The sequence below is a fragment of the Pogona vitticeps genome, chromosome 2 (genome assembly GCF_051106095.1).
Source record: "Pogona vitticeps strain Pit_001003342236 chromosome 2, PviZW2.1, whole genome shotgun sequence".
In the NCBI taxonomy this organism is placed as follows: Eukaryota; Metazoa; Chordata; class Lepidosauria; order Squamata; family Agamidae; genus Pogona; species Pogona vitticeps.
Window position 1 is genome coordinate 58,121,013 of NC_135784.1, and position 17,503 is coordinate 58,138,515.

The 17,503-nt window shown below is 40.9% G+C and overlaps 1 protein-coding gene across 1 annotated transcript in view; it reads right to left on the minus strand.

Moving 5' to 3' along the window:
• C2H3orf20 (chromosome 2 C3orf20 homolog) overlaps positions 1-17,503 on the minus strand; it is a 64,006-nt gene that overhangs the window by 17,508 nt on the left and 28,995 nt on the right. Inside the window, exons 10-13 of the mRNA XM_072989502.2 lie at positions 17,135-17,339; positions 15,444-15,762; positions 13,699-13,806; positions 2,123-2,265 (exon numbers count right to left, since the gene is read on the minus strand). Coding sequence (XP_072845603.2) covers positions 2,123-2,265; positions 13,699-13,806; positions 15,444-15,762; positions 17,135-17,339 — 775 coding nt within the window. The remainder of the gene's footprint in view (positions 1-2,122; positions 2,266-13,698; positions 13,807-15,443; positions 15,763-17,134; positions 17,340-17,503) is intronic.

The following is a 17,503-nucleotide window of genomic DNA, read 5'->3' on the forward strand; positions in this document are numbered from 1 at the left end:
AGGCACATCATTGACTGGCAAAGAGAGACTGACCAGAGACACTGACATCAGCAGCTTCTACGTTTGGAAAGGAGGGAGTGTTTCCCTCTCACCCAACCTTGCTTTCTCTGCTGGCTCTTTTTTGACATCGAACTGCAGGGTTTTCCTACAACCCAAAACCCGTGATCCTGGCATCCTTTCTTGACACATCCCACAGATACAATTTACACTGACAGAGACATTCACATGTGCCAAAATGATTCAAAATAAATTGATTTCACAAGCAATTTAAAACAAATGACCCTCTCATGGCCAAGTAAAATACTGTACCTTCTTACCAGGCAAAAACAAAAAAACAAAAAAAAAAACCCACAAAAAAACCCTGTGCTTCCCTGTAGTTGGATTTTTAAAAATCTATTTCAAACATGCTAAGCCCAGTTTAAAAACCGGGTTTAGCACTGTTTTTTTTTTCTTCATGTAACCAAGCCCATAGTCAATCTCTCTGAAAACTGTTGTTGCTATTGTAATCAGTATAATTATTGGTTATATTCAATTACATAAGGTGGGCAAGAAGACTTTTTGTTCTATGGACCCTTAGTTTCCAGTGGAAAATAGAAATAAAACAGACCTGGCTCATCCACCTTTCATACTCAAAGAGAAATGACCACAAAAATGTGACACGGGTGTCAAAATAATGTGATAGACGCGTCTTTGGAAACCACTCACTTTTTCTATCCACACTTATAGCCCATGTTTAAGGACTTAAAAATTACAGTAGTTGTGTTCAGGATAAACACAAACCATCAAACATTATAATTTCATTATGAGAACATGGTACCCCCATCTGGACTATTTCTGCACACCACCAGTAATACATATATCACTAGATGAAAATCACCGGTCCAAAGAGGAGCCTCCTACAATAAGTCCATTAAGTACAGCATGTAAAAAGAACAGAGTCACTGCATGGCACCACCTACAACAAATCACTTCGCCCTCTTGGCGTCAGAGGGACCAAGATGCATTTCAATCATCATTTAATTTTATAAAGTATCTCAGTGCCTAACTGCATATCAAAACTGGTGCAATCTGGTATAGCAATCTGAGACACCTAACTGATTAGCAGCTTGAATTACTGCAAAGTCACCATAGACATATTGGCATCTTCTTCCCTCTATAACATATGATGGATTTGAAAGCAGCAGATCCTTAGGCTTTCATGTTGAAAAGACTACATTTTTTCCCTAAGAGTATTTATTTATTCATTTATTTATTTATTTATTTATTGGACTTATATACCGCCCCATAGCGCTACAAGCACTCTCCGGGCGGTTTACAATTTTAATTATTCAGGCTACACATTGCCCCCCCCAGCAAGCTGGGTACTCATTTTACCGACCTCGGAAGGATGGAAGGCTGAGTCAACCTTGAGACGGCTACCTGGGATTTGAACCCCAGGTCGTGAGCACAGTTTTAGCTGCAGTACAGCGTTTTAACCACTGCGCCTAGTATTAAAAGTGATCAATGCTGACTGCAGTTGTGAATACATCTTTTAAATATCTTTCTTCCAAAAATACTGAGAGATTTGCTGGTTTAGGTTTAAAAGCCATTCTTTTGCTTATTTGTGTATTTGTGCTACTAAATATATATTGATGATTATCTTTCCTTTTAATATTGAGTTTATGGTATCAAATCTTGCTTTCTGTCTTCTTAGGAGCAGCTTCAATAGCCTCAAGAGAGGACCAATGCTGAAGTTTCAATCATACTCAGATTTGCTGAACTGTAATAAACTGTTTAAAAGCAAACAAGCAAAGAAAGCACACTTGAAAGAAAGAGAGAAAAAGAAAATCCACTCAGTTTGTAGAACTTGTTTTTCGGAACCGGAGGCATAGCAAAGAAGAATGAGTATGCTCTTAATCCTAGTTTTGGTTGGTTGGTTTTTTGAGCAATAGTTCTAGTTATATATTTGGTAATTATAGGAGCGAACAGTGAATTTATAGATGCACCATTTTTCTCCTAACGGGTCATCCTTGCGCCTTGTCCTGGTCTGCAGAGTTTATACTGCAAACACAGACCTCTGCATGACATCCCTTCCCTTCTCCCCATTCTCCTCTTTTTCCTTCCCCTGCACTTCCTGTTTTACCTAAATTTGAAACTCTGTGGCAGGAAGTGGCCCATCTTGCAGTCAAGGCGAACTTGGTTGATCTGCTTCAGCAGGTCCCTCTTGCTGTAGCTGTATCCGTTGAAAACTGTGCTCCCAAAGACCAGCTTCCCTCCAGCATACATCTGTTGACAAACAGGCAGGAAGGAGGGGGACAAAAAAATGCTTTGCAATATAAAAAAATAATAAAACAAAATAAGACCAAACTCCAAGGCCTGGACCAAATGGTTTCCTTTTCCTGTTTTGCACAGGAGTCTTAAATGTTTTCACTCAGACACAAGGGGCTTTGACAACTACTCTCACACATGCTTCCTGCACATCTCTTAACACTTCGGATGCCAAATGAAACAGGACTGACTCAAGGAAAACAGAAAGGGTGCATGTCCTATTGCGGCTTGACTACTGGAAGCTGTACACGGACTCTTTGGGGCTGCTCTGTCTCTGGTAGTGAAAGTGCAGCAAAATTCCAATGTTTACTCTTGAATATATTGAAAACGAAATAGTCCAAAAAGTCTATGTTGTTGCTTCTATTTTTAAAAGCAATTATTAAGAACAGAAGAAGAGCCCTGCTGGATCAGACCAAGGGCCCATCTAGTCCAGCTTCCCCACCAGATTGCTCTGTGAGTGCACCAGACAACTAGAGACCTGTCTGCTGAGACCCCTTCCCCTGCATCTGGTCTATTGGAGTTACGTACATGAGATTATGTTCCCTACAAGAACTACAGCAATGTTGAATTGTTCAAGAACATTGTGAACAAGAATCACTAACATATACATTTTTGCTTCTATCAGTGAATGCCTCTGCATGTCTACTCAGAAGTAAGCACCACTGAAGTCAATGAGACTTCTTCTGAAAACGTAAACCTATGCGTTCAGTAAGGTGTCAAGGCAACAGTAGGTAACCTGGAAGTGCCACTGTGGACATCCAGAACCCATTAAAATTGCTGCTGATTTTATGGCCATCATGGCAGTAACAGGGCATGTACAGTGGCTCTTTACAGTAAGAGCAAAGATGACATACTCCAGTATACCATTAAGATGAAAGAAATGAAAATTCAAGTGGCAGTTTTACTGAAAGATAACTTGGAGTTCTACAGATTTCTTTGTGGTTCTGGGGCCACAGGTTCCCCACTGCTGTCAATTTCAGTAGAAACATTTGGGCAACAACAGGTGAGAAGCAAAGCTTGTAAAAATGGTTAAGCTAAGAGACTACTTTTGAACAAATATGCAGTATAACTGTAAGCAATGACCTACAATTAAGATACAAGATCAGTTGTAATGTGCTGATGTGGCAAAACCCTCTCACATGCCTGAACTGCACCTGTTTTGGCATAGCCTTGACTAGGTAAAATAAGCTGTCCTTTGAACGCATTCTCATTTCAAAGGGGTCCTACTCTAGGGATAATCTACCTGCTGCATTTATATACATTTGAGGACACCAATCATGCTGTCTCCCCTGGCCTTTTCAGAGGCATTCCCTGAGAACTGTACTACCCTGTTTCCCCCAAAATAAGACCTAACCCGAAAATAAGCCCTAGTATGTTTTTTCCGGATGCTTGTAATATAAGCCCTACCCCAAAAATAAGCCCCAGTCCTGTGAAACCCCACCCTCCACCACTGTGCAACAACCAGAAGATGATGACATGACTGTATTTGGATAAATGCATATTGTAGTACAGTACACAAAAAAAATTAAACATCCCATGAAAATAACCCCTAATGCGGTATTTTGTTTTTGTGGTTTTTTGGAGCAAAAATTAATAAAAGACCCTGTCTTATTTTCGGGGAAACACGGTATGAATTTGAGTGACAAGTTGTACCATCAGATTTTTGTGGCAACTAGGAAAATACTTACCTAAAATGTTTGTGTGACAACCTGTGGGTGTAATTCATTCATGCCATTTTTACCTGGCCCTTGCAATCCCAAACACTTTTCATTAATCCATGGTAAATTTTTGTGTGTGTAGAACAAATCATATTCCACACACTAATGTTACATTGTCAAATGTTTACCTACATATAGCATTTGTTCTGGGTCATCAAGTTGGAGTTGACTTCTGCTGACCCTAGTGGAGTTTCAAGGTATGTGAGATACATAAGCTGTGGTTTTATCGGTTCAGCCCTTTCAGTGGCCATCCATGGATTTGAATTCAGGTCTCCGGAGTCCTAGTGTGTTGCTCTGTCCGCTACGCTACACAAGGCAGGCACATATCATATATAGTAATGTGTAAATGGACATATACATATAAAAGGCAGTGACTAAAACTGTAGAGCAATGTTGGGGGGAACTTCTTGCATTCCAAGAGCACTAATTCTCCATACAGGAGATCTTTTGGAATCCGACCATCAGCTATTCTCACAACATGCCCAAGCCAACGTAGACACTGCCCATAACGCTACTGAGATTGGTCCTGTCGGCTGCTGAAAGGGTAGGGGTGGACAGGGAAGTGCCCCTTACTGGTTACTTTGCATAAGCAGGGTCCCTTCAGCCTGAAAGCTATTGCTATAACATGTGTTTTCCAGAGTAAGCTCTAGAGGAAAAATTATAGGGAGAGAATGAGCCAAGAGAACAATGGAAGGAGGATCTCTGAGGAAAAATGGAGCCAACTGGAAGGAGGACAAGACAGCATGGGCCAAAATGAGAATGGGATTTGGAGAACTGCACTGATGCATGCAATTCTCTCCAAGCTCCTAGATGCATACAGAGTGCCCTTCATGCCTACAAACATATACCTGGGGATTCTCTATATACCTTAAAATGAATGAACATAGGTAGTGATGAAGCCTCATGCCGTGCTGCCATATCCATTCCTTTTAGTTCCTGGGGACATCGATAAGGCAGCGTACTTGGGTGGCCTGCTCAGGGGAATGGACGGATGTGACATTCAAAACAGAGAAGAAACCAGAAGAGTTAACTGGGCAGGGAAGGATGGGACATGGTTGTCTATCCTCTGAGGGGGGTGCGGTGGGGACTGTAGAGGAAATCAGGTGGGACAAAGGGTGGAGGGGCATAGAAGGACCCATGGGAGCCAGGAGAAATTGGTGGCAATGTTCAGGAAAATGAGGTGGAGCACATAAAGAATGAGATGTGTGGGTGGAGGGTGGGGAACGCAAGGATATGAGATCAGGGAGGTGGGAAGAGGGACTCAGAAACGGCAGGAGCAATCCTCGGAAATGAGTAGCTGGCAACCACATGCTGGCCTTGTATGATTTAGTGTTGCTTCCGTTCAAGGAACAAAGAGTACATTATGAAGCCAAACTTCTGTGTTCTGCCTCGGAACTTAGTCTCTCCCACAACAACTCTGCAGGTTTGGAGGATCAGCAGTTCCCTCTGGTGGATTACAACTTCAAGTGCAACAGGCAACTAGGTGCAAGTATTGTGACACCAGTCCTGACACAATATCTCATAGCTGGGGCAAGATGTTCTTACGGTTTTAAAGTCATTCTTGTAAAAACAGTCATGAACCTTTTCTTTGTTTTTCAAATGTACTGGGAGGTAGTTTGCAGGATGTGAGCTATCAGAAAAGTCAAATGAGCACAGCAAACAAGTGGTCCTACTCTGAACCAAAGTCTTTGGGCTTCGCCGAATCATGCTTTTCCATCAGGACTAGCCAACGTCATTTCGATGCCAGAGGTGGAGCAGGTAATCATGCCCCCTTCCCCAAGCCAAGGTACAGAGTACCAAGGGCCAGTCACATTCCCTGATCCCCAGCAATAAAAGTAATGTGACAGTAATTTTAATATTTGATCATTTGCTACCTTTCATGACAATCCAAACAATTCTGTCAAATGTTAGGGCCGACCCTGCTTCTTGTTACGCTTTACCACTGAAATAGCACCCTAGGACAGAGGCTCTTTTCTTAGCTGTTTTCTCATTTTCTACGAATGAGTCACTTTTATCATTTTCCTTTATAATTTTTTTCTTAAAATACTATATGTTTCGGCACTTTTACGGAGGCGGAAAAAGCTAAGTAGACAATCTAGACTTAATCTTTTTAATTAATGCAAATTCTGCCTCAAGCTGCAATCTTGTATACAAGTCCCACTGCACACCATGGGACTTATCTCCAAGCATACAAGGGTTGGACTGTGCCGTAAATTAACTTCTCTCCCTGTTGACAACTGAGATGTTCTAATCCTGAATAACAGCATTTGCTGTGCTAGTGGCTACTCCATCAGCAGAGGACAGATGGACTGTGTATTTCTAGAGCTGAACAAGCAGTCATTAGGTACAGAACAAGGGGCAGGTGCTTGTGATTGTGCATAATTAGCCCTGACGAGCCCTGTGTTCACAGCTAGTAAAGTTAATGAAGATTGGTTTTATTTTCATTCTCTGAAAATCCCTTTGTGTTGCAATATTGCTCTTAAAGCAGCCACTCTCTTGCCATTTTGACCACCTTATAGTGTACGTAAGCAGTTTTCAGTGGAATGATTTATTAGCCCCCTGGATGTCTAAATCTTGCTATATCTATATATAGGCTGCCTTATATACACATGCCTTTCATACCCTTTCTTTGTAGAGAAGAGAAACACTATTTGTGCATTTATTAATTTTTCTATATGTGATATGGCAGTGAAAACTCATGTGCTATATATGTACGTACAGCATGACCTTGGGCCATGCTCTTGATAAATGTTTCTGCTGTTCCTTCAAGCTGGAAGGGAAGATGTAACTTCATGGTATGTCAAAGAGGAATTTCAAGTAAACATTCTCCAGTTAATGTTAAGGGTAGTCATAAGATGGTTTTTAAAACAGAAGCTCTTCATGTGACCAATTCTCCTGGCCATATTGTACTCCCTTTTTCTTCCCCCTAGTAGGAATACCCCAATGGCTGCATAAACATTCCATACTTGCAAGAGTAGAAAAGCTGTCTTTATTCATGCACTCTTGAGCAGGCAGCTACTTTGGCAACTATCTCGATATAAAGAAGTCCTGTTTTCAGGAAACAGTCCTAGATGCCACCAAAGGCAACCACCACCCAATATAGCAATACAATATGTGGTGGTGGTTACCTCTGATGACAACTACAACTGCTTTTCTGAAAACAGGATATACTATATCTGTATTCATCTAGGACTAGGACTCAGTAGACCTGGGCGCAATTTCCCTAGCTGTGCCATGGAGACTCACTGGGAGTGGAATTGGTAAATATCCCACTTACCTTGAAAACCGTATTAGGGTGGCTATAAGTCAGTTCTTACTTGATGGCATGTAACAACAACAAGAGGCAAACCCTTGTGAAAATATGAAAAAAGAAAGCTCTAGACTTCGTTGTATGGAGCGGAAATCATTCATGTATTGATGAACTGGGCTATATGCTCCATGAAAATTCACACTGTAATAATACATGAGCTAATCTTTAAGGTGATACATAGGACTCTTCCTGGTTTGTGCTGCAACAGTGATGAGAGTAGTATTGAAGGCAATAACAAATTATATCTTCCCATGTGCAAAAGCTTAGGCATTAGCCTCTTGTGAAGATGAATCAATGTCATCCAAGAACTGGAGGCATTCAGTTTCAGATTGTACTCAGTCAGCTACCAAGGAAGAACAAAGGGTGAGTATAAATAGTCGTTTCATGAATGAAGCAACTGGATCGCAGCTGAAACAACGTGTAGTTGCTGGTGTGCACAGAGCGAAAAGGAAAGTTTGATGCTTTACAACATATATACATGGAATTTAGAATGTGAACATATGAACCAAAATAAGCTTGAAAGTGTAAAATAATACTGTATTAATTATAAGCAAAGCAATGACAAATTCAGAAGAAACAGTGAGGCTCAAATAGTGAGGAAAGACATATCATAGGCACTTAGGGCTATAATGCAAAATCTGACCAAATAATATCAACATGTAATTCAAAACTATGATTCAACAGCAGATGCTGAACAAGAATGAACTGGAAGCTTTCATGCAAGTGTCCAGGAGGAAACTCATCAAACACCAAAACAGCATGTGCTAAAAATCAAAGGAGAATCGGAATGTAAAAGAGTGGAGAAAAGAAGAATCCAAAGTTGTTGGAGAATTTGGCCTGTGATTCAGAAATGAAGCATGAACATGTCTCATTAAACTGAGTGAAACCAACAATCTGGTTATTGGAAAAGTGTGTTCTAACAAACACTTGGATACATCCTTTCAGAAAAAAGGATGCATGGCTGTGGAAACAACACAAATACATTAAATAGGTAACACGTTTAGTCGACCATTAAGAATATGAAACAGAAAACAAAACAAAACAAAAAACCAAGCAGCAAGCATTCTATGATAAATTGTCTTCTTCAAGGCAGTGCATCAAGTTCTTGCAGGTACTTCCAACTTATATGCTCTTGTTAATTTCCCAGATTCACATGGCTGATGATGTTGAAGCCAAGTTTGCTTCTTAGATAAAGACAGTGCAGTATGCAAGGTATTTTCAAAGCTCCTCCTCAGCTAGCAGATTGGAATTTATTGGCAATCTCTTAAAACAGAGAACAGTCAGGCAATCTGCTCCCCCCCAATTCCCCCTTCTCTGCCTTTTAATAGTCGATTAAAGTTATCATCTGTTCCTGTATTTGTAATTGTACACATAGATGATGATTCCAGGTGATCACTATAAAAATCACACTAGGGTGAAAGTACCTCCTTGCCCAGTCTGTATCCAAATACAAGTAGTGCAGTTCAGGACCAACTCATTCTGAGCTGCTTTGGAAGTGGCTGGAATGGATTTAGCCTTGAAGGGGGGGGGAGAGTGAGGGGACATATGATGGTATTCTGCAAATACTTGAAAAACCATCATACAGAGGAGGGCAGGAGCTGTCCAGAACCTGTCCTGAACACAGAGCACATATTAATGGGCTCAAGTTAGAAGAAAACAGTTGAGTATCAGGAAAAACCTCCTAATTGTTAGATCAGTATGACAGTGGAGGTCAGCATGACAATTACCTCAGGAGGTGGTGAACACTCTGTCACTGAAGATATTCAAGGAAAAATTGGACAACTATCTGTTTGATGGATATTGCTTTGGATTCCTGCACTGAGCAGGGGGTTGGACTTGATGGCCTTATAAATTCCTTTCAACTCTAGAGACCAAAAATGAGAAAGAACAGAAATGGGTTTAAAATCAAATAAAGCCTGAACTGTCATTATAAGCTAAAAAGAATGGAGTCTATTGTACTTTGGATGCAATAAAGTATGATAACCTCATTTTACAGGACTCACTGGAAAAGACAATAATGCTAGGAAAAGTGGAATGTAGTAGGAGAAAAGGAAGACCTAACATGAGATAGGTTAATTAAAGGAAGCCAAAGCCTTTTAATCTGTAAGACCTGAACAGGGATGTTAATGGTAGGAGTTCGTTAAGTCAAAAGTAACTGGACACCACATTACAGTAAGATGAATCAAAGATTTTTCAGGCAGATCACCCTCGCACTCCATTTTTGTGAAGTTCAGTTTTTCTGTTCCCCCGGAGCATTAAAAAAAGTGTTTTTTTTCTCCATACCTCAAGGCTGTATCTTCAGAAGAAAATGTACTGTGCTGGAAGAGAGATTAGCCAAAATATTCTGTTGTGCCAAAGGGAATGAATAACAGCATCAGGATCCTTAGAAGATCCTCGTATGTCTACCCAACATGTTACACTTCCACAGTCAGACGTTTACAAGCATTTAAATCAGCTATATTGGGACACAGAAGGGCTTTCATTAGAACTCTCTGCTTTATGTGAGTTGGCGCCTCTGTCAATGAGCCTGAATAAAAACATCTCTCTTTATATGCAAAGGCTCCCAAGAAGGGAACAGTACATTTCAGGCATAACTACAGTGGAATCCTAGTTGTAGCATTTACTTCCCACCTTCTTTCAGAAGGTAGCAGCACATTTTCTGCAGAACACATTATATTTCAGGGAGTGAACAGAATTCCGAGCTCTATTGCTCACTTCTTCTGTTTTGATATTTATAGGCAACATTTTATTCTCTTGATATTTCTGCTTTCTTGACATTTAAATCTGAAGCCATGATGTGGGTGTTACAATACATTGAGAAGAATGGGTGTTTTTCAGACATTCTTTAGAGGCAGGTATTCTACAGCATATTAGTACAGGCCAGGGATACACACTGTTTACAGTCTTTACATCACTATGGTGATGCTCCTGAACCTGTTAAGGAATCTCATTGAATTCAGCGAGATTTATTTCTGAGTAAACATGCATAGGATTCCACTATACGGAATTCCTCCCTGGTTTATTTACCTGTTTTGATAAATGTCTACCTAACTTTTCTGTACAGGCCATTTAAAATAGTTTCCGAATAAGCAGTACATTAACACAGAGTAACTGACATATCATTAATATAGCGTTGCCATATCATTAACTGATGTATCACTTTTCCTTTACAGAATCCTCAGAAAGGTAGCCTTCCTCTGCACTAAACCATTAAAAGATGGTAGTAACGAAGAAACACCAGCCATGAGTCATGTCATTACAGATGCAAGAGATGATATTTCAGCTGTATTTTTGGCACATATAGTCACAAACCACAAAATAACATTTAAAACGCGATTATAACAAGCTACCTGGGACATGGCATTTTAAAAAACTGAAGAGATTTCTGTTTGCTTGGAAACTGAGATTCCACACTCTTGAGGAAAGGTTTGCTTGGCTATCATGAAATGCACTTTGCCCAATGTTGAATTAATTAACTAGCTTTGTTAATTAGCTGGTTTTGAAAGTAATCCTTTGAAAACATTATAGAAGTCACAATGGCTAAATTTAACACTAAATTAATACTGGCATACAGCAATAGGGAGCTTCTTAGATACTATGGATGAGACCTTCAGGTTAATCCAGAAGGAGGGGGGAGGCAAACAAAGGAAGTGGCTCTAACTTTCACTTTCATTGTTTATTTATTTAAAACATTTTTAGCCTGCCCTATACCACAGGATCTCAAGGCAGGTTACAGGGCAATATGAAACAATTTAAAAACATACAATGTTGAAAAAAATGTAAATATGTAACATTTTAAATCACAAAATTAAAATGTTAAAACATCATTGCACAGACCATGATCTACAACCCTCCAAAGGCTCTAATAAATACTGTAAATATGTCTTGACTTGGCCAATGTTGGCACCAATGAAGCCTCCAAAAGGAGGATATTCCACAGTGGGGATGCTATACCCAAGAAAGCCCTCCCAATGTCTCAACATAACAAACTGCTCTCAATGATGGGACATGGAGGATGGCCTCCCTTGAAGATCTTAGTGATCAGGCAGGTGTAAAGGAGAGGTGCTCCTTTTTTAATTGCAAAAGGCAGATTCTGAATTTCAAATGCTTTATTTTAAATCAAAGAGAGTTTTGGATTCTTTTTTCCTGTTCATTTGCCCTTCTTGTTTGTTAGATTGCTGGGGAAGTGCTTAACGAATGAATGAAATTATAAACTACCCATCTGGCTACTAAGACCAAATAGTGTTGTGAAGGCTGCTGTTAGCCACCAGTCAGAATGACCAGGAGGGGCGGGGAGAGAGTTTGAGTTGTAGAAGGGCATGGATTGGTTCTATAACCCAATGAAGAATAAGGTTTTTCTCTGGTCCTTCCTTTTGCACATGATCTGTGCACTGCTGAGTTCCATGGTGCCCTCCATCTTGATTATGATCTCCCTTTAGGTCTGTTGATTCTTTTTGCCTTCTCCCACTCGCCAAATTTTCTTAGAAATTTACCTCTTCTCCCACTCTTTCCTGATTTTTTTTTTTTTTTTGCCTGCTGCTGGTCATTGATTAATGGAACAGAAGATATAACATCAAATGCAGAAAGACAAATCTCATCATATTCTAGGAATTTGAGTTGGTGGGGGAGCTTTAACTGCAGTTTTTTGTTTGTTTTTTTGTTTTGTTTTTTGGTGGTTTGGGGTTTTGTTTTTTTTGGGGTTTTTTGCTTTTATTTGCTTCCTTTCTTGATTTTTGGGAGGGAGCAGTGTGTGTGCGTGACAGAGAGGAAAACAAGAACACAGATGCCCGTCAGCATTCTGTTGATCTCCAGATCAGGACCCGCACAGCCCACCCAGCCTTCCACTGAACCGACCACAAGGTCTCTCACATGAGTGATAGAAGGAGGACATGCCAACACATATGGCTAGCAGCAACAATGAATCTTGCCTGGATCCATCTATGAAAGATCAGTGGAAAGGGGAGTTGTTGGGGGAAGGTTTGGAGCACTGAGCCACAGGACATGTTACTGTTATATGTATGCAGCTACTAACTATTTTTGCTATGTAACCTGCAGCTGCAGAAAAGCCTGGGCAGGTCCACAGCTATGAGTGTTGGGAAGATCGTGTAAATCTCTCTCTCCCTTTCACAAGTCTAACAAACACCACCTATCCAAAGGTGTTACTTGAATTCCATGAAAAGCCTCAGTTGACAACATGGAGACTTTCTCTTGAAATGCAAACTGTAGATTTGAAGAGGAGATTTTTGATTGGTACTTTGGCAGTGGAAAAAAGAGTTAACTGCCCCCGTCTGCCACAGTTCCAAACTACTCAGGTTTCTCCCTCATTCTGTTATGCTAGTAGATATTTATGTTATGTCTGCCCAGATGAGGGAATCTGGGGTAGCCTGGTTTGCATTTTAAAGGTTCTTATCTTCAGTATGATCAACTTTATTTCTTATTTGAGTGATACTTTGGTTCACGCTGGAGATGTTTATTCTCCTGTGAGGAGGGTCCACAAAGGACTTTGGATTGTCTTTGGATTTTACAGACAAGCAGGTTTACTCAGTTTACTCACAAATAAGGAGGCAGCAAAGACAGCACCAGCATGGCAACCTTGTGGCGGAAGTAATGGCACAAAGGGAAAAGGTTGGGGAGACAGAAAGGGAGGTAACCTCATCTTTTCCATGCCCTTCTCCTCAGCCAAGGCTCTGCTGGAGCTGCGCTGCCTTGTGATGATGGAGCCCATGGAGTTAACATAGCCCCCTTCCCTGCCTTTTCCTGCAGCCATCGTTCAGCAGGCCACAGTGACTTTCTAGTTTCTTTTCTTTTGATAAATAAAGTAAGTGGCGTAGTGAAACAGCACCATCCCAGCATGATATATATATTGTACATATTATACCTCCAATGTTTTAAAATTCTCCTGCATCTGTTAGGAAAATATTTTAAAAAGACAAAAATAGAAGAGGGGATTTCGCCATTCTCAACTTTAATGTCACAAGCTACCTAAGACATACAAGGTTATCATCTCAGATAACATCTCCAGCAATTCCCTTTGAGTGTGAACTAACCATCTTCATGGGCTACACAGTGGGAAAATTAGAACTGCACTGAATCATGCCAAAAAACCAGAAGTCCTAACACTGTGCCAGAAAGGAACCAGACAGGTCTAAAACATAGCCAAATGCATCACTCTAAATCAAAACACATGAGAACATAATTTGTTTCAAATTAAACTGCACCAAAAGCAATCCAAATAGTAATCTATATAACTGTCTGGACAGGCCATTAGTTGCGTTCACACAATTAAAACCTTCAGGATATAAAGACACAATTTCACTACGCTATTAAACCAACTGGAATCGGAAGAAGAAACATTATACTTGCCACCACCATTCCAGGGACAACGCCATGTTTCTGCACCAGAAGAGGGGGCTTTTGGTTCAGAGGGCTCTCTAGGTCATATTTCAGGAAGCGGAAAGGATCATGTTTGCACTGGAAAGGGAGCAAATAATTTTGTTCAGGATTTTGGAAAGGCATGGAGTATTCTATTCAAACGATTTAAAAATGTGTAATTTTCTATTGCCAGAAAATTTTTCTATTGCCAGAAAAAAGTGAGCAAGCAAGGAGATAAGCTAGATAGCCAGGGTTCCCTTCTGTTTATTTTCTTAGCACAGAGGTGAGGAATCTCTCTTCTGCAGAACTCCTTATTATCTCCCTAAGAACCTGTCAGGTTAGGTATTCCAGCAGAACCCAAAATGGGTGAACCAAGACCAATTCAGCATGAATTGCTTTTGCAAGGTAAGTCATGAGCACCATGAATTGGCACCCAGATCCATATTTGCTCTTGGGCCACACATTCTCTGTGCTGGTGAATCCCCCTATATAAAAATCTGACTGATGGAAGAAGCTACAACAACTGCGGCTTCTCTTAGTAGCTTAAGCTACTAACAATGTTCACAGAAAGGGAAGGAAGTCTGATATGGTCAACATTCCAAAAGAGTCCACTGAACCTCTGTCTCCCTCTTCCCTGCTCTACAAGGATGTCCAAGACAGGTAGGAGAAATGTTGAGTTCCATTGCTTCCTGTATACTGATGCGGTCAAGGCTAGTTACATATTTGAGGCTTCTCTCACAATAGGTGAAAAAAGGGTTCCTTCTGGATGAGCTCTTAAATATTTTAGAGCACAATCATATGGGTATTTATTCAGAGTATTATATCCATTGGGGTTTACTCCTAAGTAAACTTAATATCAATGCATGTGCAACTGGGTAGAAGGATTAGAATAGCAAGAGAAGATCCAAAAGAAAGGCCCAGATTAACCAGAATAGCTATTATAAGTGATTGAACAAAAACAGTGCGGGAGAGAGAAATACTGACATACAAACACACATAAATGGCTGAGTGATACATCCATGTTAACAAAAACCTGAGGTTGGGCAATGCCTTTATTAGATTTTAGTGATGCAGTGGAGATATTGCCTAACCTTGGACTTTACTAGCCTTAAGACAGAGTAGGCAGCACAGAAGTAGTTTCCCAGTGGCAACAATTACCACTCAAAACCTCTATTCAAATTTTTAAAAAACCTATAATTCTCCATTAGCTATGCTTGCTATGCTGATGGAAGTTGTAGGGCAAAAAAGGTCTGGAAGGCCACAGTTGCCCACTCTTCCTCTAGAATAGAGGCATGAGCTAAGCAAAGAGAAGACGACTCGCTGTTGGAAGGAATCTTGTGAGGCAGAGTTTGGAAAAGTTTCATTTTTGGACCACAGCTTCCAGAGTTCCCCAACTGGTATAGCTACTGGCTTCTATTGACTTTTATTTCTTTTCATTGTATCCCCCATGGGCAGTAGCCACATGATTTGAAAATATGCTTTCAAAACATGAACAGAAAGGTGGCAGGGAGATGAATTTTGCAGCAGATGATAGCCAGTTTCCAACTCATGCAATGCAAACATAGGTATAGAACCACACTACTCTTATAGAATTTAACATGTTCCATAGCTAGGAAGTCCCAAACCAGCACTATTTCCCAATATAATAATAAACGCTGTCAAAAAGGCAACAACAACAATAAAAATGCACTCAGGATGGAGAACACAAATAGGCTGGATGTCCACATTTCACTGACCTGAATACAAGGTGAGGGGCGGCCATGCTGCATGTGTACATAAATTTTCTCAACAGACCACTCAAAGAAAGGAGAGTAGGAATGGTTTTGGGTGGACAGTACGCATATCACAATCACTTGCTGAGGGTCTCTTGGGGCTGCGATAAACTTCTCTAACTCCATGTCAGTAATCAAGGGGACTTTCACCACACACTTGCAACACATGCCATCATCCTCTTTGGCCAAAATTCTTCGCAGCACTACTGGGCAGTCAGTGGGAGAAGCAGCCCAAGTCTCTGGTACAGGCACCGCATCTCCTGCTGGGGATTTTGCTCTGGCTCTGTGTGAAGTTCGTGAGGTGGTTGGAGAGAAAGGGAAAGGAGAAAAATTCAATAAATGCAAGCCCCAACTTGAACTGCACAGATTTCTGAGTAGAGAGAGAAAGCACGGAGACAGTAATTTTGTGGGGGCGGGCCCATCTCAAAATCCCAGTGACTTTTCTAGCCTTTGTAGTAGAGATGGCCTTACCCCAGTTATCCACCCTCTGGAAATTTTTCATTCAGACTCCTATGGGGCTCTGTTTCAGAGTCTAGGAGCTGTTCCTAGCCGATCCCAAATCAAATCAAGATTATTAACTGGGACTCTGAGATGGGACCATATTATGCCAGTGACATTCCATCTGCAGTGGCTTCCAATTCATTTCCCAAGATCAATTCAAAGTGTTGTTTATATTAATTTTTAAGATCCAAAGGGCTGGAACCCACGCTCCTTAAAGAATTGTGTCTCCCACATAATATTCAACATGGCCCTAAGACTATTTTCAGAGGCCCTACCAAATGCAATAAGACTGGCGATTATGGGAGAGAGTCACCTCAGTGTTGATATCCAAGTTACAGAACACCCTCTACATGTAGAGAGGTTTGCTGGCTCCTACACTGTGGTCCTTCCAGTGCCTGATGAATTTTCATTTCCCAGGTATTTTTAAATGCTGTTTTCCTGCTGTATTTATGTTTTGCTTTGCTGCTCTATTTTAGTTTTATACTGTGTGATTTTACTCTCTTCACATTTTCCCTTTTTCATTTGTATATTTTAAATTTTCATTATTAACTTCCCAGGGAATGCTAGTTGTGTATACATATGTAGAAGCCAGAAGTCCAGACTGCATGGAACACACAACTTGGTTCTCCAGTTTCTCCCTGCCGCTCATTCTGTGCTCTTTGAAGTTCTCCTGCTCACTGTTCATTCAAATCCAACAGTGCAGCAGCACCGGCACCTACATGCATTACATGAATGAAACTATGCAGGCACAGGTATGAAAACTGTTGAGGGACACAGCCTGAGCTGGCTGCCTCTCTGCTCACATGTTCTTGATGGACCCTTCCCTATGCCACTTTCTGTGATACACTAAGAGGAAGAAACTAGTCATGTCAATTAGAAGAGACAAGTATAGACACCACTGGAGTTCCAGCTTAGGAAGATGGGAGTGCTCAGGGTTGCAGACAGTGGGACTGGAGAGTCTCCTTTCTCTCCTGATACTCCCTCACCTCTGCCACCTGATGCAGCTGCCTCACTCTGCCTAACGATAGGATCAGCCTTATATGACCTACTCCAGGGTTTATTTTGTAATGATCATATCTGAATCTTCTCCCACATGGCTGGTCTTGCTTCTCTGCCAAAGCAGACCCTTTCCCTGAAACGATAATCCTACTAACCGTGAATCGGGCCGTCGTTTTTTCTTGAAAGGTAAGTAACCAGTAATGCTCTGCGTAAGAAGTGGTTTGACACTTGATTTTGCCTTTACTTCTGAAAGGGAGCTACTGGGTTTTCGATCCCAAGCATGAAGTGGCGCCTCTCTTCCCACAAACTTCACATGCTTGACAGAGGAAAATTCAAGTGGGTAGTCAATACAACATATCCCTGTCAAATAAATGGGAAGAACAGTATACCATTTTGTCCTGTTTCAAACTGGTAAAGAAACTATTGATAGTCAATATGAATGTTGACTTGATTGGTCCAAGAGTGTGATCCTTTTGGAATGTCCTTCATCTCAGGACTTTCTAACCTTGGAGTCCAAACATCTA